General features: G+C 37.6%; 1 protein-coding gene across 2 annotated transcripts; it reads right to left on the bottom strand.

The window, feature by feature from the left end:
* Nucleotides 1-257: 257 nt before the first annotated feature.
* On the bottom strand, nt 258-12,077 carry LOC311067982 (uncharacterized protein). 2 transcript variants are annotated; one of them, XR_014603320.1, is made up of 3 exons: nt 2,379-2,593; nt 1,002-1,133; nt 258-590 (listed from the first exon to the last, which is right to left on the bottom strand). XR_014603320.1 is itself a non-coding variant. In XM_084090127.1 (3 exons), exons 1-3 carry the CDS (start codon nt 12,047-12,049, stop codon nt 364-366), a joined length of 417 nt encoding a protein of 138 aa, XP_083946253.1. In that variant the 5' UTR covers nt 12,050-12,077; the 3' UTR covers nt 258-363. The 2 variants fall into 2 exon arrangements, 1 of the variants encoding a protein (XP_083946253.1); XM_084090127.1 differs by lacking the exon at nt 2,379-2,593 and adding an exon at nt 11,992-12,077.
* Nucleotides 12,078-15,581: the final 3,504 nt, after the last annotated feature.

Here is a 15,581-nt window from a genome sequence, read left to right as displayed (position 1 = left end):
AATCATTTTTTCAGTTTGAAGAGTTTTTTTAAATGGAGAAAGTGAAAATAACAAGAACTCATTTTTTTATTTTAATTTTTATTGCTTATTCTGACTTATTTAGTCAGCATAGGTTACATATACTTGTTCTCAAACCAAGCTCATGCTCCACTCTTCACCATAATGGTAACCCAACATAAAAATTCCAACATAACAGAAAAAGTTTGTCTAAATTAAATGAAAAAATTCAGATTACTTAAAATATGTCAGTTCTGTGAACTCAAAAGAAAAAGAAAGTTCTAAATACTCATAAAAGTTAATTTGATTGAACTAATTTATTTAATTTAAGTTTACCCTACTCAGACGAATTAATTATTTTAAGCATTATGGAATATACCATTGCTTCCAAAGCACAGACATAAACACAATAATAGTGATTATGTAAAGAACCAAGAAGGTCACATTTATGATTCTCGCTACTCTGGTCCAGGACAGAGGTGTCTTCTGTCGACACTCAGTGAGGATCTCCTTCAGACGGTCGGGAGTACAAGACTGCTCTTCATTCTGATCTCTAACTGAGTCTGGAGGATTCTGCTGGTCTATTACACTGTCTGTGAGAAGAAAAAAGCATAGCTCTGTATAAATGTTTTGTCTGCATAATCTCACATACTCTATTATAGAAAAACAAATGAATTTCACATGTGGTTTTGGGGTGGTTTGTTTAGAACTTGATAATGCATGGTTTTACATTTGCTTACATTTGCTTACATTTGAAGTTCAGACTTCAAATGCTATTTTCATTCATCCATCTATCCATCCATCCAAACAGTTTGTCCTATTTTAGAGTCGTATTTACTCAGATTAAAAAGATTAATTGTATTATCTTTTTCTTTGCATATGTACCAAAGTTACAAAGCAAAAAAGTCTTAAACTTAATTTCACTAATAAACCTTAATTTGTGAAGTAAAATGATAAAATACATGAAAATGTTCCTCATAATCTGATGTTGTGTCAGTTCTTACCATCTTGTCCACTAACAGCAGCTTTAGTTTCCACTGATCTCTTCTCAGCTCCTTTAACCATCAGATAATTCACAAGGATGGTCTCCATCATGCTGATGGCAATTAGAAAGAAAATCACACCGCAGAAAACCCCTGTGAAAAAAACAGGAAACTGCTCAGCTAACAGAGTTTTGTTACAAGAATGTTCTCCAAATATTCAGTGTAAAAAGAAGTCCAGACTTCTTGACATACACTGTTAGACATACACTGTTTGTTTGTTTTTTTACTGTAAATTACTGGCAACACTGTTGCCATGAAACATTGATTTCATGTTGTAGATTAGGGCTGGGCGATATATCGCATGACATTGTTAGGCGCATCTCGTCAGTAAAGCCGGTTCCTTGATTACTAGTAAATCGCCTTCACCTGCTTTCAGATGGAGCGGCATTTACTACAAAGCAAAAACTCCAGTGTTAAATTAACACTCCTGGGGAGTGTATATGTGTCCACATTCAAGAGTGTAAAGTGTTAAAATATGAGTGTTAAATTAACACTCAAGAGTGTTAAAGTTAATGAGATAATTAAGTGATTAATTTAGTGATGATTGATCATTATTGAAGACACCTGATGTTAACAAGCAGAATCACTGAAGGAGAAAATCACAAATTGTATGCCACCGTTATGGCGATCAGTATTTGCTTTATTTGGACTATTGACCCTTATACATTCACTTTAAAGGGCACCTATTATGCCCCTTTTTAGAAGATGTAATATTGGTCTTGGGTGTCCCCAGAATGCATTTGTGAAGTTTCAGCACAAAATACCCCACAGTTAATTTATTATAACCATTTGAAAATGTCATTTTTGGGGCCTGTTTTAAAAAGAGCTGTTTTGTGTGTACCACTTTAAATGTAAATGAGCTGCATAATCCCCGCCCTGCTGCTGGACCTAGATGATGAAGAGAGTCCGACAGAATAAACACGAATGAGAATGGACTAAACGTCTCGCGTCCCCTTTGCAATTATGAATGTGCAACACACACACACACACACACACACACACACGAACTGTGATAACGTTCGCACAATTTTTTGAAACTACACACACACACACTACTGTGATAACGTTTGCTAAGTACAAATGATTTATTTATTTATTTATTAAGGGGAGGGAGATAGACGTTTATATAGCCTACTGTCTATGTAGATAGAGCAGACCTTAATGTATTTACATTTGTATATGCTGCAAAAAAATGCCTACGTGACATAAAACTGTCTGATGTTGTTTGTTGAGACATCCTATGACGACGACAATAAATAGCTTTAGACGCATTTGTTGTTGAACTGGATGACATCGATTGAAATGACTATTTGCTCAAAAATCATAAAATACACTTACTTCTGGAGGTGACGTTGGATCGCGAACTGTAGGCAACGATCCACACTTGAGGATTAACTTTGACCCTCGTTCACTAAACAGTCAGTCAGAAAATGAATCTCGTATTTAGGAAGTTTAAGTGGTGCCTTTTCTTCATAAATAAAATCCATCCGCTGCGTTTTCGGTGGCTCTGATGTCAGTGAAGACTAGTATGTCCATTCTTACATCCCACAACAGAACACCTACACTTCTTATGAGACATAACCGGCTGTCGTTGAAACGGAGGATGCAGATCACCGAGGGCGGGGTCTATGCCAAAACCAGATGTCAATCAAATCACGTCGGTGGGGCTTAGCTCATTTCTATGTCACAGTGAGGGAAATCTAGAACAGGGCGTTCTGAGACAGTGCTTATGATTTATTGAGATAGTAAAAAAACTACTGGGTGGATTTTTATCATTCTAGGGTGGTTTTGCTCACACACTGCCAACACACATTTATGTTCAAACACCATGTAAAAGTGAATTTTGCATAATAGGTGCCCTTTAAATGTTGTTTGTCTGCTGTTATTGATTTATAACAGTCAAATGAACAAAGAAAAGTGTGATCTGATAGTGTTGGTTATGTTTTGGCATAATCATGCTGTGATCTACAAAATGAAACTTATTGAGAAAGTGTAGCGTTTATACGCCCACGTATAAATATTATTAATTATTATTCATAACGGATTATGATCAATAATTAATATTTTAATTATCTTTGATTATTTTCAGAAATTACTGTAACAGAATCAATAATATGATCATTTATCAGTTCATCCAATGAACAGAAAGCATAAACAATTATTAACTCTAGGAAAATATAATACCTTCCTGGCCAAGAAAGAATAACCCCCTAACAGTAAATTAAGAAATAGGGTAAAAGCATAGGTAACTTTTGATCGAAGTTCAAGACAATAAAATTTGATAAGCACATACACAAGCAATATCTTTTCAAATACAAACAATACTTTATTGATTATATACTAACACCTAACACAAACAAGACTATGGATTATTCTAACAACTAATGTCTAACACAAACACACGCGCACGCATACACACACACATTCATACGAGTTGCAGAAAGGAAGAGAGTGAGGAAAGAGTGGGTTTAAGAGTGAAAGGATGAAATCTCACGATTCCATAAGCACTTAGACATGACCTGAACGAACCATCAAACATTAAATTAACCCTTCTATCGTTTTAGGCAGGTTATTAAAGTTATATAAATACACCAGTTTAGCTTTCAGTCTGGAGGTTACTTGCTTGTCTTCTCGTTCCTTTTTGGGAATTCCCTTCGTTGCGTAACAGAGGGTTCCCCCGGGTTCGTTCGTCGGCTGTGGTCTCCTTGTGCCTGGGTCTGCGGCGTTCCAGTCACGTGTTGTGCTGGCGGATGAATTGAAAGTCTTTGTCTGAAGCTGGCTTTGCAGAAGAAACGTGGCTCGAAGTCTTGTCGCAAAACTTAACTTAGAACCGAGACTCACAACGGAAAATAAAGGAAATGATAACTCAGTAAAGAAAAGAAAATTTAGACGAGAGTAGTAAGATGGCTTGAATAAATCTAACCCATCTGATCTTAATTTGGGTTGGTCTGCTCCTCAGTTACATGGTTGCTCTGGTTCAGATCTTCATCTTTTTCTGCCCATCTCTCTTGAGAGTGATAGCAGAGCGTTTCTTGAGGGTGAACCCAGAGAGCGAGAGCACAGAGAGAGCTTCGAGAGCAGCGAGAGAGCGAGCTTAGTTTTTGGGTCTAAGGTTTTAACTAAAAGTTTGTCCCCCCTCCTGAAGAGATCGGACCAATTAGACACTGGCTTTTGTTTGTCTCATCGTAAATTATGCATTATCTGGGGTGTTGGTGTGTTCTCTAGCTCTTAAGCAGAGAGGACAGAGGCCACAGGTTAGACATGATTTCTAATTAAAAGAAGATCAAAACATATTACACCGATATCATTCAAGCCATCTTGCTAGTTGTGTTCGTAAGATAGCATTGATATGAAACAGTACACACTGTCATTCACACACCTAATAATTATAACAATTACATGAATTATATGGGATTAAAGCATATCTTATTAGAATATGCATATAAGTGGTGGAAACACACAGGATTATGTAGTTGCGTGATTGTTTGATTGTAAGTCCATTGAGAATTGTTCTTAAATGATTTTATGTAGTTTATTGGTAAGAATCAGTTCTCTGGTTTGAAGAGACAGAACACTGTTTGTTCGTTCAGAGGTCTTACGGAGGAGGGGTTCAGGAATGTTTGCTGGTATCGATCCGTCTTGTAAAACTATCAAACGTTGACCAGTTCTTCCTTCAGTTAACTAATAAAAGTCTTTGGTTAGCAGACTTTCTGGAGACTGTGGATGATTCATGGTTGGGTAATTTGAATCTGGAATGTGATGACTCTTGTTGTGAGACCTTGGTCTCTGTCTTTCTCTTAAACAGTCAGCGTTTTGGCAACAAAGCTTAGTATTGACCAGCTATTTAGTTAGTGTTGGGGGGAGGCTCTTTTAAATAGCCAGAGTGATGAGGATCATTTGACGTTCTGAACAAATCTTCTGTTTTGTTCGGCAGGAAGTAGAGAGTTTGAATTAATTTTCTGGAAGAAAATTAGTCTGTGGTTGGTTTCTTCTCATTGTCGTTACAAAAGTTTGGTTTAACTTGTCAGCAGCAGCTTTGTGATTCTACAGCATATAATCATCAGTATAATCATTCTGATCAAAACACTTTCAAATGAATTTATTTAGAAACACAGACATCAATAATCAGCCTGTGAATCTCAACAATGGTGACAATAATAAAGCATGTTGCAGTGGCTGCCACCAATCACAACTCATTAATGGCTCCCATCATGCATTGCGGGATGAATAAATTATGATCTGAATTGTCTATGTAATTTACTTTTCCTAACTGAATATTCTGCTCGTCACCATTGTTGAGATGCATTGACTGAATCTTGACGTCTATGTGTGTCACGTTTCCGTTTGTGTTTGGACTGTGTTGTCATTGTCTTTAATTCACCTGTCTCACCTGTGCCCTGTTAATCACCTAATTTAGTTATCTCGTTTGTTTTGCCCCAGCTGTGTCTTATTTTCCTGATCTGTTTCCTTGTGTATTTAAGTCCTGTGTGTTCCTTCAGTCTTTGTCGGTCGTTATAGTGTCAAGGTTTGAGTTGAGTGTTCATGCGATTTGAGTTTGGCAATAAACCAGATGTATTGAAATCCTGTCTCCTCGTCTTCAACCTGCAAAACCCTGACAGAACAACCGACCAGTGGCGTTTTCTTGCGGAGGCCAAGGGAAGCCAGGCTTCCTCACTTTTTCAGAATATAATCGTCATTTAATAAACACTTTTGTTTTCACAGTTTACGTAATCCTTCTGTCATCTCCTCATCGTCTCTCTTCATTCATTACTGAGCGTTTTATGATGTGTAAAACAGCGCCCCTATAAAAGTGACATGGTGAATGAGCGTTGAAAACATGGTACTGCACCCTGTGTCTGTGAGGAGGCCAGGCTGAGTTGGCGTCCCTTGATAGAAAAAAAAAAGAATGATTAACCAATCAGGTGACGCTATTGTCACGACACTGCTCCCCTGTGATTGGTCAGGACAGTGTCAAGGGAAGCCATGAACTTGTTGGCATCAGGCCAATCACATCACGTTATCATCGTCAATGAATGAATGAATGAAATAGCGGAAGATTTGTATGTGTAATATGTGTGTGGTTTTTTTTGCGTGATTAGTTCTTACTGTGTCTTGCGTGCTTTGATTAAGCAGCATGAGTGCACTTTGTTGTTTATTGTTGTGAATAACCGCTATTAATCCTCGCATGAGCGTCACACCGATTTAAGGGTGTAAAATAAATGAAAAAGGTTATCTTCTTGTTGCTTACCGTCCGTTTCCTATCTATCTGCGAATGTTTTAATGAAAAGACCATAAGATGTTTAAGAGGACTGTGTGTGTGTGTGTGTGTGTGTGAGTGTGTGTGTGTGTGTGTGTGTGTGTGTGTGAGAGAGAGAGAAAGCGCGTCTGGTCTGAGCTGCCCATTTAGCGATGTGTTATTTTTTTTATGTGATTATAGTTCTTCTTACTGTTTCTTGCGTGCTTTGATTAAGCAGCATGTGAGTGCACTTTGTTGTTTATTGTTGTGATTGTTTGTGAATAACCGCTATTGTATATCCTTACATGAGCGTCACACCGATTTAAGGGTGTATTAAATGAAAAAGGTTATCTTCTTGTTGCTTACCGTTGGCGTTTCCTATCTGCGAATGTTTTAATAAAAAACACCATGAAAGATGTTTAAGAGGACTGACTGTGTGTGTGTGTGTGTGTGTGTGTGTGTGTGTGTGCGTGAGAGAGAGAGAGAGAGAGAGAGAGAGAGAGAGAGAGAGAGAGAGAGAGAGAGAGAGAGAGAGAGCGTCCGTGCTCAAAGTGTTGGATTGTAACAAGCGTAAGTTCCGGTAAGATGATGCTGGGCGCTCTAATAGTTCATCCAAATAGCAACATATAAATGGTAACGTATGATTTTCTGCCCCCACCCCTTAAAACACACAGCTTAGAGGTTGTGTCTTAATTGGCTTCCTCAGAAATTTTCCCCACGCCACGCCACGCCACTGCAACCGACCACATCATGAGCTGAGAGCTCACTGGACAGATCGCGGCTTTGGCTCGGGATAGCCGCGATCTGTTGCATCATGCCAGTCCAGCCATGCCTGCACTTCACGCCAGTCCCGCTGAGCCTGCACTTCACGCCAGTCCAGCCGAGCCTGCACTTCACGCCAGTCCAGCCGCGCTTGCACTTCACGCCAGTTCAGCCGAGCCTGCACTTCACGCCAGTCCAGCCGCGCTTGCACTTCACGCCAGTCCAGCCGAGCCTGCACTTCACGGCAGATCTGCCGAAGCCAAGGCAGTTCGCGTCATGCCCGCCGCGCCTGAGATTGAGAGCGTCATACCCGCCGAGCCTGAGCCAGTTGTTGGCCTAGAGAGGCCAGATCCAGTTTCGAGTCCAGTTCCGAGTCCAGCCGAGCCCGCACTTCACGCCAGATCTGCCGAAGCCAAGGCAGTTCGCGTCATGCCCGCCGAGCCTGAGACAGTTGATGGCCCAGAGAGGCTAGATCCAGTTCCGAGTCCAGTTCCGAGTCCAGCCAAACCCGCACTTCACGCCAGATCTACCGAAGCCAAGGCAGTTCGCGTCATGCCCGCCGAGCCTGAGACAGTTGTTGGCCCAGAGAGGCCAGATCTAGTTCCGAGTCCAGTCCCGAGTCTAGTTCCGAGTCTAGTTCCGAGTCAAGAAGTCGGCTGCCCTGTCGAGCAAGAGCCAGAGCCAGTCTTCGAGCAAGAGCCAGAGCAAGTCTTCGAGCAAGAGCCAGAGCCAGTCTTCCCAAAGGCGTTTTCACCGCTGGTCCTGTCCATCTCAGAGCCCTCTTCGCTGCTGGTCCTGTCCAGCTCAGAGCCCTCTTCGCCGCTGGTCCTGTCCAGCCCAGAGCCACCTTAAGTTAAAATAAGTAAAAATCTACCTTAATCATTAAAACCTTTAACCCCCTGGGGTCGACGGTATCGCCGGCGATACCAGCTCACTTTTTTTTCAGTTCAGTTCAAAAGAAATTAATTTTGCTCTGTGGACTTTGATATTACAAGCAAGTTTCATACATCAATCGATTCTGTTAAATGTGTATTATTTTTGTGTATACTCACAATAAAAAACAAAGGGTTGTGCTTTTTGCCAAATGAAGAAAAATAAACGTGATGCGAGTTCTGCCTTCTCTCTGTCAGTGAAGACCATTCTGAAACGCGTCCGAAAATGAACTGTAACTCAGCGAATACTCAGTCAAACAGTCATACAGACACACAGGCATGAAGCTTGAATTATCTTCTTTTAAATGAGGTAATTTATATAAAAAACAAATATTCTCATCTTGTGAAATCTGTATTAAAAGAGAGCGATCCCAGTTTCTGTGAATGAATGAACGGCAGCCGCAGAGATGCGCGCTGTTTATCACAGCTCGCAAAAAGACAGTTTAAATTTAAATTGCGTCTCTGTGTGAATGAATGATGATGTTTTAGCAAACTGTATTGCTATACTGAGTTGAACAGAAATAAAAAAATCGACAGAAATATGTTGAAATAAAATGTAGGCTATTTGTATAAGCAACGTATTAAACTGAAAATTAACATTTATATGCCCTAATATTTCATAAAAACAATGTTACAGTCAGGCGTTTCTGTTTGTGAATGAATGTTTCGGTTTTAGCAAACTGTATTGCTATACTGAGTAAAAATTGACTGAAATATGTTGAAATAAAATGTATTTGTTTAAGCAACGTATTGAACTGCAAATTAACATTTATATTTCTTATAATAAAAATGAAAGACCTATGTTACAGACATATGAAAGACAACATTTCGTTGATTAGTTTTGGATAGATTATACATTTTTACTGTAAAATATCTGCCACCTCAAATAAGCCTTTGTTTGCCAATATTTGCTCATGTTAAATATAGTATGTTTTGTCAAAAATAATCAAATAATCAATCAAATCCTTAACTTTGAAATATGTATGATAAAATGTATACTTTAGTTTTTACAAAGAAAGATTACACTTGAATTGTTGTTGTAATTGTAACCTTTTTAATAAAAAATATATTTACAAGGTAGATGTAAACAAAATATTAAAAGGTAAATATAAGCCTTTTCTTTAAATAATTGTTATTGTGTATTATTAGTGACAAATTTGGGGAGAGGATAAATATTCCAAAACTGAAAATACAGTATGAGAATTAACTGCACAATTACTAGACATGTTTTCCTTGGATATTATAGGCCAAATTGCAAGCACAATATGTGGAAAAATAAAAAAAAATTGAGATGCTTCCAACTGTTGCTCTTGCATTCTTGTGGCTCAGTGACTCACCTGAATGAATGGCTAATTAAGTATGCAGGCCCCAATGTCTCCAGGTGTGAACCACTAAATATGCATGATCGTTGACGCCCACTCCGCATATTGCCTTTCCAAACAGAAAGTGCTTTGCAAAATTCAAATCAATGTATTGTGTTATGTGAATGATAAGGCAGGGTGATTTTCACTTCATTTTGAAGAAAAAACACTAGGTGATGACATCCATTAGACAAAAGTCTTATTGGCACATATTTAGTATGTGTTTTATGGCCTTATTTCAGAAACTTTAGTTTTTAGTTTTTTCAATAACCATGCATAAACATTATTCTCTCAAAAATGCAGACATGTACATTCTTGTTGCTCACATTTCATGGTAGCCCTGTTTGTGCTAAATAGTGTGTACTTTTTTTTTGCCATTAATATGTTTATAAGCAACTGAAAAAAGCACAAATGTCAGGGCATGTCAGAATATCTCAAGGACCCCAAAAACACCTTAGACCCCAGAGGGTTAAACAACAACTTTTACAAAAAAAAAAGAAAAACAACCAAAATACAAAATACAAAAAACAACCAAATGTAGACGTTCTGGCCCGGAAAATGAAGTAAAACAGCTCGATATGTAATGGATGATCTTTACTTTGTAACTTTGCATTCTATATGAGATCCAGCACCCGTACCTGACTGGGATGTGCGTGATTTTACTGCTCCTTATGGATGCAGAAGCAGACAAAATTATTATAGTAATGCGTGAATCGCGGTTATATCCGCGGGGGCTCTGCGGATAATCCGTGGATTGGGCGGGTCAAGTAGGCTAATAAAAATAACTTCTGATTAATTTCGAGTGGGTCGCGGGTGGATAGATAAATCATTATTAACGAAAATATTAACTACATTCTTTAAAATATGAGCATGTTCCATTCCATTTTAAGTTTCAAGGGAGTAAAGCCTGTTTATGTCATTAAGAAAATGAAATTCTGTCAAATAAATTTTGTTTTAAAGAAATGTTCATTTAAAAGCAGCGCTCATTCATCATTGTATTAGATGCGCGCATTAAACGTCGCCTTGAGTCCGCTGTTGAAGGTGATGATCATCCATTTATCCTCACGTGTAACAACGCATAAGAATAATAGTAGGCTACTTCGGCTACCATCGGGTGCAGATACTTAAATCAGAGAAAATTATTGGTGCGGGTGAGTGGCGGGTGGATGATTTGTTTTTGGCTGCGGATTCGGGTGATGTTGGAGTTCATCCGCGCATCTCTAATTATGCAGTGTTTTGCTTTCCGCACTATTTTCAAAGGTCAGCAAAACATTGCTTTCGTAAGGTGTAGAAAAAATTAATCCACTACTTTTTTAGTGACGGACGACTCGCATTTACTGGGGAATATCCGATTTGTCTGCTTACATGGCACACGCAAATGCACGTATCCGATTCATATCCAATTTATTACCACATATGAGTGAGGCCTGAATCCGATCTGAGAAAATCGGAATCCATGCGTTTTTTTCCTGCTTACACACGTTCACCGGTCATATCCGATCTGTGCCACATGAGAGGAAAAAATCAGAATTGGGTTACTTGAACCATGCAGTGTAAATGCAGCCTTAGTTGGGCTCTTGACCCTTAAACTGTTAACATTAGATTTTGTTTGACTGCTGTATTTCAGTTATAACAGCCAGATGAACAAAGATAACTCGTTTAGAGTCTAATCTCTGACTTAAATGTATATTGTTGATTACAGCATCACTGTGATTCTTCAGCATAACATCCAGAATTTTCTGGAAGAAGTTGATCTGATAAAACAAAATCTTTCTTTTAGGCACACACAGACATCAAGAATCAGTGTATGAATCTCAACAATGGTGACAAACAGAATATTCAATTAGGGAAAGGAAATTACTACGACAATTCAGATAATAATTTATTCATACCGCAATGCATGATGGGAGCCATGAATGAGTTTTGATTGGTGGCACCCAGAATGCACTGCAACATGATTTATGCTTTTTTTGTGAGAAGTAACTAGTAACTATAACTAATTACTTTTTTAAAGTAACTTACCCAACACTGAACATAACCAACACCACCTGATCAACTTTTCTCTTGGTTTATCTGAGAGTTATAACTCAGTAACAGCAGCCAAACAAAATCTAAAGTTAATGATTTAAGGGTCAATAGCCCAACTAAAGCAAACACTGATCACCATAATGATGTCTTACAAAATGAGTGATCTCCTTTGGTGATTCTGCTTGTTAACATCAGGTGTCTTCAATATTGGTCAATCATCACTCAATGAATCACTTAATTAGCTCATTAACTTTAACACTCTTGAGTGTTTTAACACTTTAACACAGTCTGGAGCCATATACACTCCCAGGAGAGTTCATTTAACACTGGAGTTTTTGCTGTGTACCTTAATCTTTAAAATAAACGGTACATATATGTACATTTTAATGCTTGGGAACATATATGTACCTTTTTGAAAATATATGTAACCTTGAGGTACAATAATAAGCCCTAAGGGGTACGTTAGTGTAGATTGTACCTTGGGGGACAGAAATGGACTCCTACTGTACCCCTATTTCTGACAGTTTAAATCCTTTTTGTTTGATTGTTGTGACTTCATTTGAGATTAAATTACTGAATTGTATTTTTAAAAATTAAGTAATATTAAATAATCAGGTCAATGTTAGACTCACCAATCAGAGGGATTTCTGTCCCTGTAGAGGGCAGTGTGTTGTTGATGATCAGCAGCATCACAGAAATAGACAGCAGTAAAGTCACTTTGAAGGTCACTTTGTCTGATGCATTTGAGTCAACAAAGAAGGAGATCAAATCCAGCACAAGGAAGAAAAATACTGGTATTATAATGTTGATGACACAGTACAGGTCTCCTTTTAATGGTGATCTGAGAGAGAGAGAGAGAGAGAGAATATCTCTTGTTAATCTGTGGGTGGTGATGAAGGAGAATACATGGTTTCCACCCTGTGGAGATGGTTTCACCTTAGTGAATGAATGCAATATGATGATTTTGTCATCGTAATCATTATAACCACAATCATTCATAAACTGTGTGTGTACACAAGTGTGACTTGCAAAAACACAGCTCAAGCAGCAAAAAAAAAACTAATGTTTTAGCATCAGCAACCCAACTAAAGCAAGCACTGATCTCTATAACGGTAACTTCAAACCAAACATTTTCAATTAAACATCTCAATAACAACTTCTGTATGACAGAAATAAAGTCATACTGGTTAATAATAAGTGTAATAATGTGTAATGGCTGGAAGTCGGTCGTAGTTATTTTGTTTATCTATTTTCTGTTCTTGTGTTTCTCTTTTCTTCAGTGATTCTGCTTACAATCACTTACATAATCCTTTAATTATCTCACTGCATCGTTACATTTTACTCGTAGTGTGGATTTCCCTGAGGGGTTGAAAGTGTTAACAGTGTAAGCTAAAAAGACACACCCACAAAATGTATTTTAACAGTAATAAACTGTAAGTTATAAAACAGGTTTATACTGGCAACACTGTTGCCAGTAGTTTACTGTAAAATCTTGTTTTTGGGTCACCATTGTGCTGAAGAGTAGAGCCATTGCTTCAGTCCAGGAGAAGATCAACAAACATTGATGATTTGCTGCATGTTGCTTTATTTAACAGGCGGTGACTGTGTAGTTGCTGATCCAGTGGAAATCTTTTTATGTACAATAGCTTTTTAGTGGTCTCAAATGAAAGAAGTTCACAGTAATACTTTGCTCACATTATTAATGCATTATAAATTTTAGTTAATTTAAATGACAGTTGGTCAATTTAAGGCAGTCGGTTTCTGCAAGTGTAATTAGTTAACTATAATTTAGTGCATTTTTACAGAAACAAACTAGATTACAGTAAAGAACTGTACAATTAACAGTATTTTACTGGCAACAGTGTTGCCAGTATTTTACTGTAAAAAAACCCGGTAAGGTCTAACAGTGTAGTGTATTGTACACAGTGAGAATTGTAAACTTAAACTCAGGATATTGTTGCCATATTTGTCTTGTTTTATAAACACATGTTAATGGATAAACACAAGCAACATTCCTTTTCTAGCGGCGTATCATTACTGAATAAATCCGCGTGTTTGAATGAATCGGGTGAGTCAATGATTCAGTGACCCATTTATAAAGACAGAGGCTGTGCCCTATACCCTCATTTCCACATTACTCCTCTAATATAGTCCAATTGAGGGAGTGAATGAAAACGAGTGTGTTAAATCGGAAACTGAGTTCATTTAGCAGATGACTCTCACAGTGCATTATGGGTATTCTCTAGCATTATTCTCTAACTTTTGCTAGTTTAACAATTATTTTGCACTTCTCTGCCACTGTGAAAAGTGAATATCCTTAGAATATATATATTTTTTATCAATATGAATGCTTTATTCCAAAAAAATGTAACTGAATGCTGAAAAATAATAATAATAATTTCATTCTGATATCCATACACACATCTCCCTTCACATTAACAGCTTCCATGCAACATCCGTTCAACCTCTGGTGTGAAAATCATATTATTAAAGAATATACTCTCTTGAGCAACACCTAAATATAATTTACATGTTGACTTTGAACATTAAATAATAAAATAATGTATACTATAATATATTATAGTATGATTTCACACTTTGGTGTATAATTGAAAACAAACAAAAACAAATAATAAAATGGTTAATTTAGAAGATAATTGATACCCCTGCCTTTTTAAGGTTTAAAAATATAATAATTAAATTCATTGCACATATTTTTCACAAACTCATGAACTAGTTGTTTTTGTTTTGTAAAATAATTGTATTTATAAATTCAATATTGGTTTACATTCCATATCCAGTGCGCTGTACCTTATAGATCAGCTGATACATGTTACGCCATCCAATATCATCTTCAGTGCTATGATTACTGTTAGTTATGTTGATGAAATCCCACTCTCCCTGGGTCTGAAAGATCTCTTTCGACTTGTTAGTAATATAACTGTCATCAGACAAGGTATACAGTTTAATCTCCTTATCTGTGGGAAAAGACATGAATATTTTATCATTTTATATTTTAATATATAAATAGTTTAGCCCAGATAGCAACATAGTTTCGGCCCAGATCCGGCCCACATCTGGCACTTCTGGAATGCGGATCTAATACAGATTTAATGTCTTCTTTTTTTTTTTCAGTTGATTTCATCTAAGGCTGTGTCTGAAGTCAGTTGTAGTTCTTGTGTTTCTGCTCGTCTCTTTTTCTGTTCTCTTCTTTGCCCAGATCTGGCAAACAGGAGCGGCCCGCCCAAGGGCCGTCAATCCACGGTGCATGTGGGCCAGATCCGCATTCCACAAGTGCCAGATGTGGGCCGGATCTGGGCCGAAACAATGTTGCTATCTGGAGAAGAATAAACCATGTTCCCACTAAGCAAAATGATGTCCGAAAGACGTCTTTTCAATGTCTTTGTTACAAAAATCGGACGTTGAAAAGACGTCCACTGAGGAGCCAGAATGAAAGTTTGACGTCTTTTTTTGACGTGTTCTGCACGTCTGATATCTAGACGTTCATCGAACCTTCGTACAAGGTTAAAAACTAGTTCAGATGTGGCCATTGTGGACATATTTCAACATCATTTATGGTCTCATTTAGACATAATTACTTTGACTATTGCTGTCAGATGATCTCAGTGAGAATTAACAGAGGTTTAGATGTTGATATTTGTTTAATTTGAAGTGTCACCATTGTGGTGATCAGTTTTTGCTTTAGTTGGGCTCTTGGTCCCCTTTCTTTTACTTTAACTTTTCTTTGGCTGCTGTAAAAGTTTGTTTGTGTAACACAATTGTTGTGGCAGAGAAAGCCTAGAAAAAGTTTGAGGTGTTATCAGCTCAATGTTGATGATGACATAATCATCACAAAATGGGCATCTAATATTGTGTTTAAAGTTTTGTGTTTATATTTGGTGTTCATAACCACCAACCTTGTGGAACTGCATTATTGGTGCCAAAAGCATTAAAATGATCACTTATTTGTGGTGTATAAAAAGCATGTGCACACGATGTTTTGAGCAAGTGTATCGTATAGTCACACACAGACATCAAGATTTTGCATATGATTCACAACAATGGTGACAATTAAAAAAACAAGCTTCATGCTGCAATGCATGATGGGTAGCTTTCATAGTACAAAACTCATCCTTAATTCCCAAGCTTTTTTGTTTTGATTGTCACCGTTGTTGTGATTCATATCCAAAACAATTGTGTTACACAAACAAACTTTTACAGC

The sequence above is a fragment of the Abramis brama genome, assembly GCF_963993115.1.
Source record: "Abramis brama genome assembly, chromosome: 1".
Classification (NCBI taxonomy): domain Eukaryota; kingdom Metazoa; phylum Chordata; class Actinopteri; order Cypriniformes; family Leuciscidae; genus Abramis; species Abramis brama.
Note: the sequence above shows the minus strand (reverse complement) of the source record. Positions and strands in the feature narration are given on the sequence as shown.

Coding starts and splice junctions, on each gene's coding strand:
- LOC311067982 (XM_084090127.1), bottom strand. CDS start 12,049: ATGCTGCTGATCATCAACAACACACTGCCCTCTACAGGGACAGAAATC. Junction 1,134..11,991: donor GACAGAAATCCCTCTGATTG/GTGAGTCTAACA, acceptor TTTTTTTCACAG/GGGTTTTCTGCGGTGTGATT. Junction 591..1,001: donor TGCTGTTAGTGGACAAGATG/GTAAGAACTGAC, acceptor TTCTTCTCACAG/ACAGTGTAATAGACCAGCAG.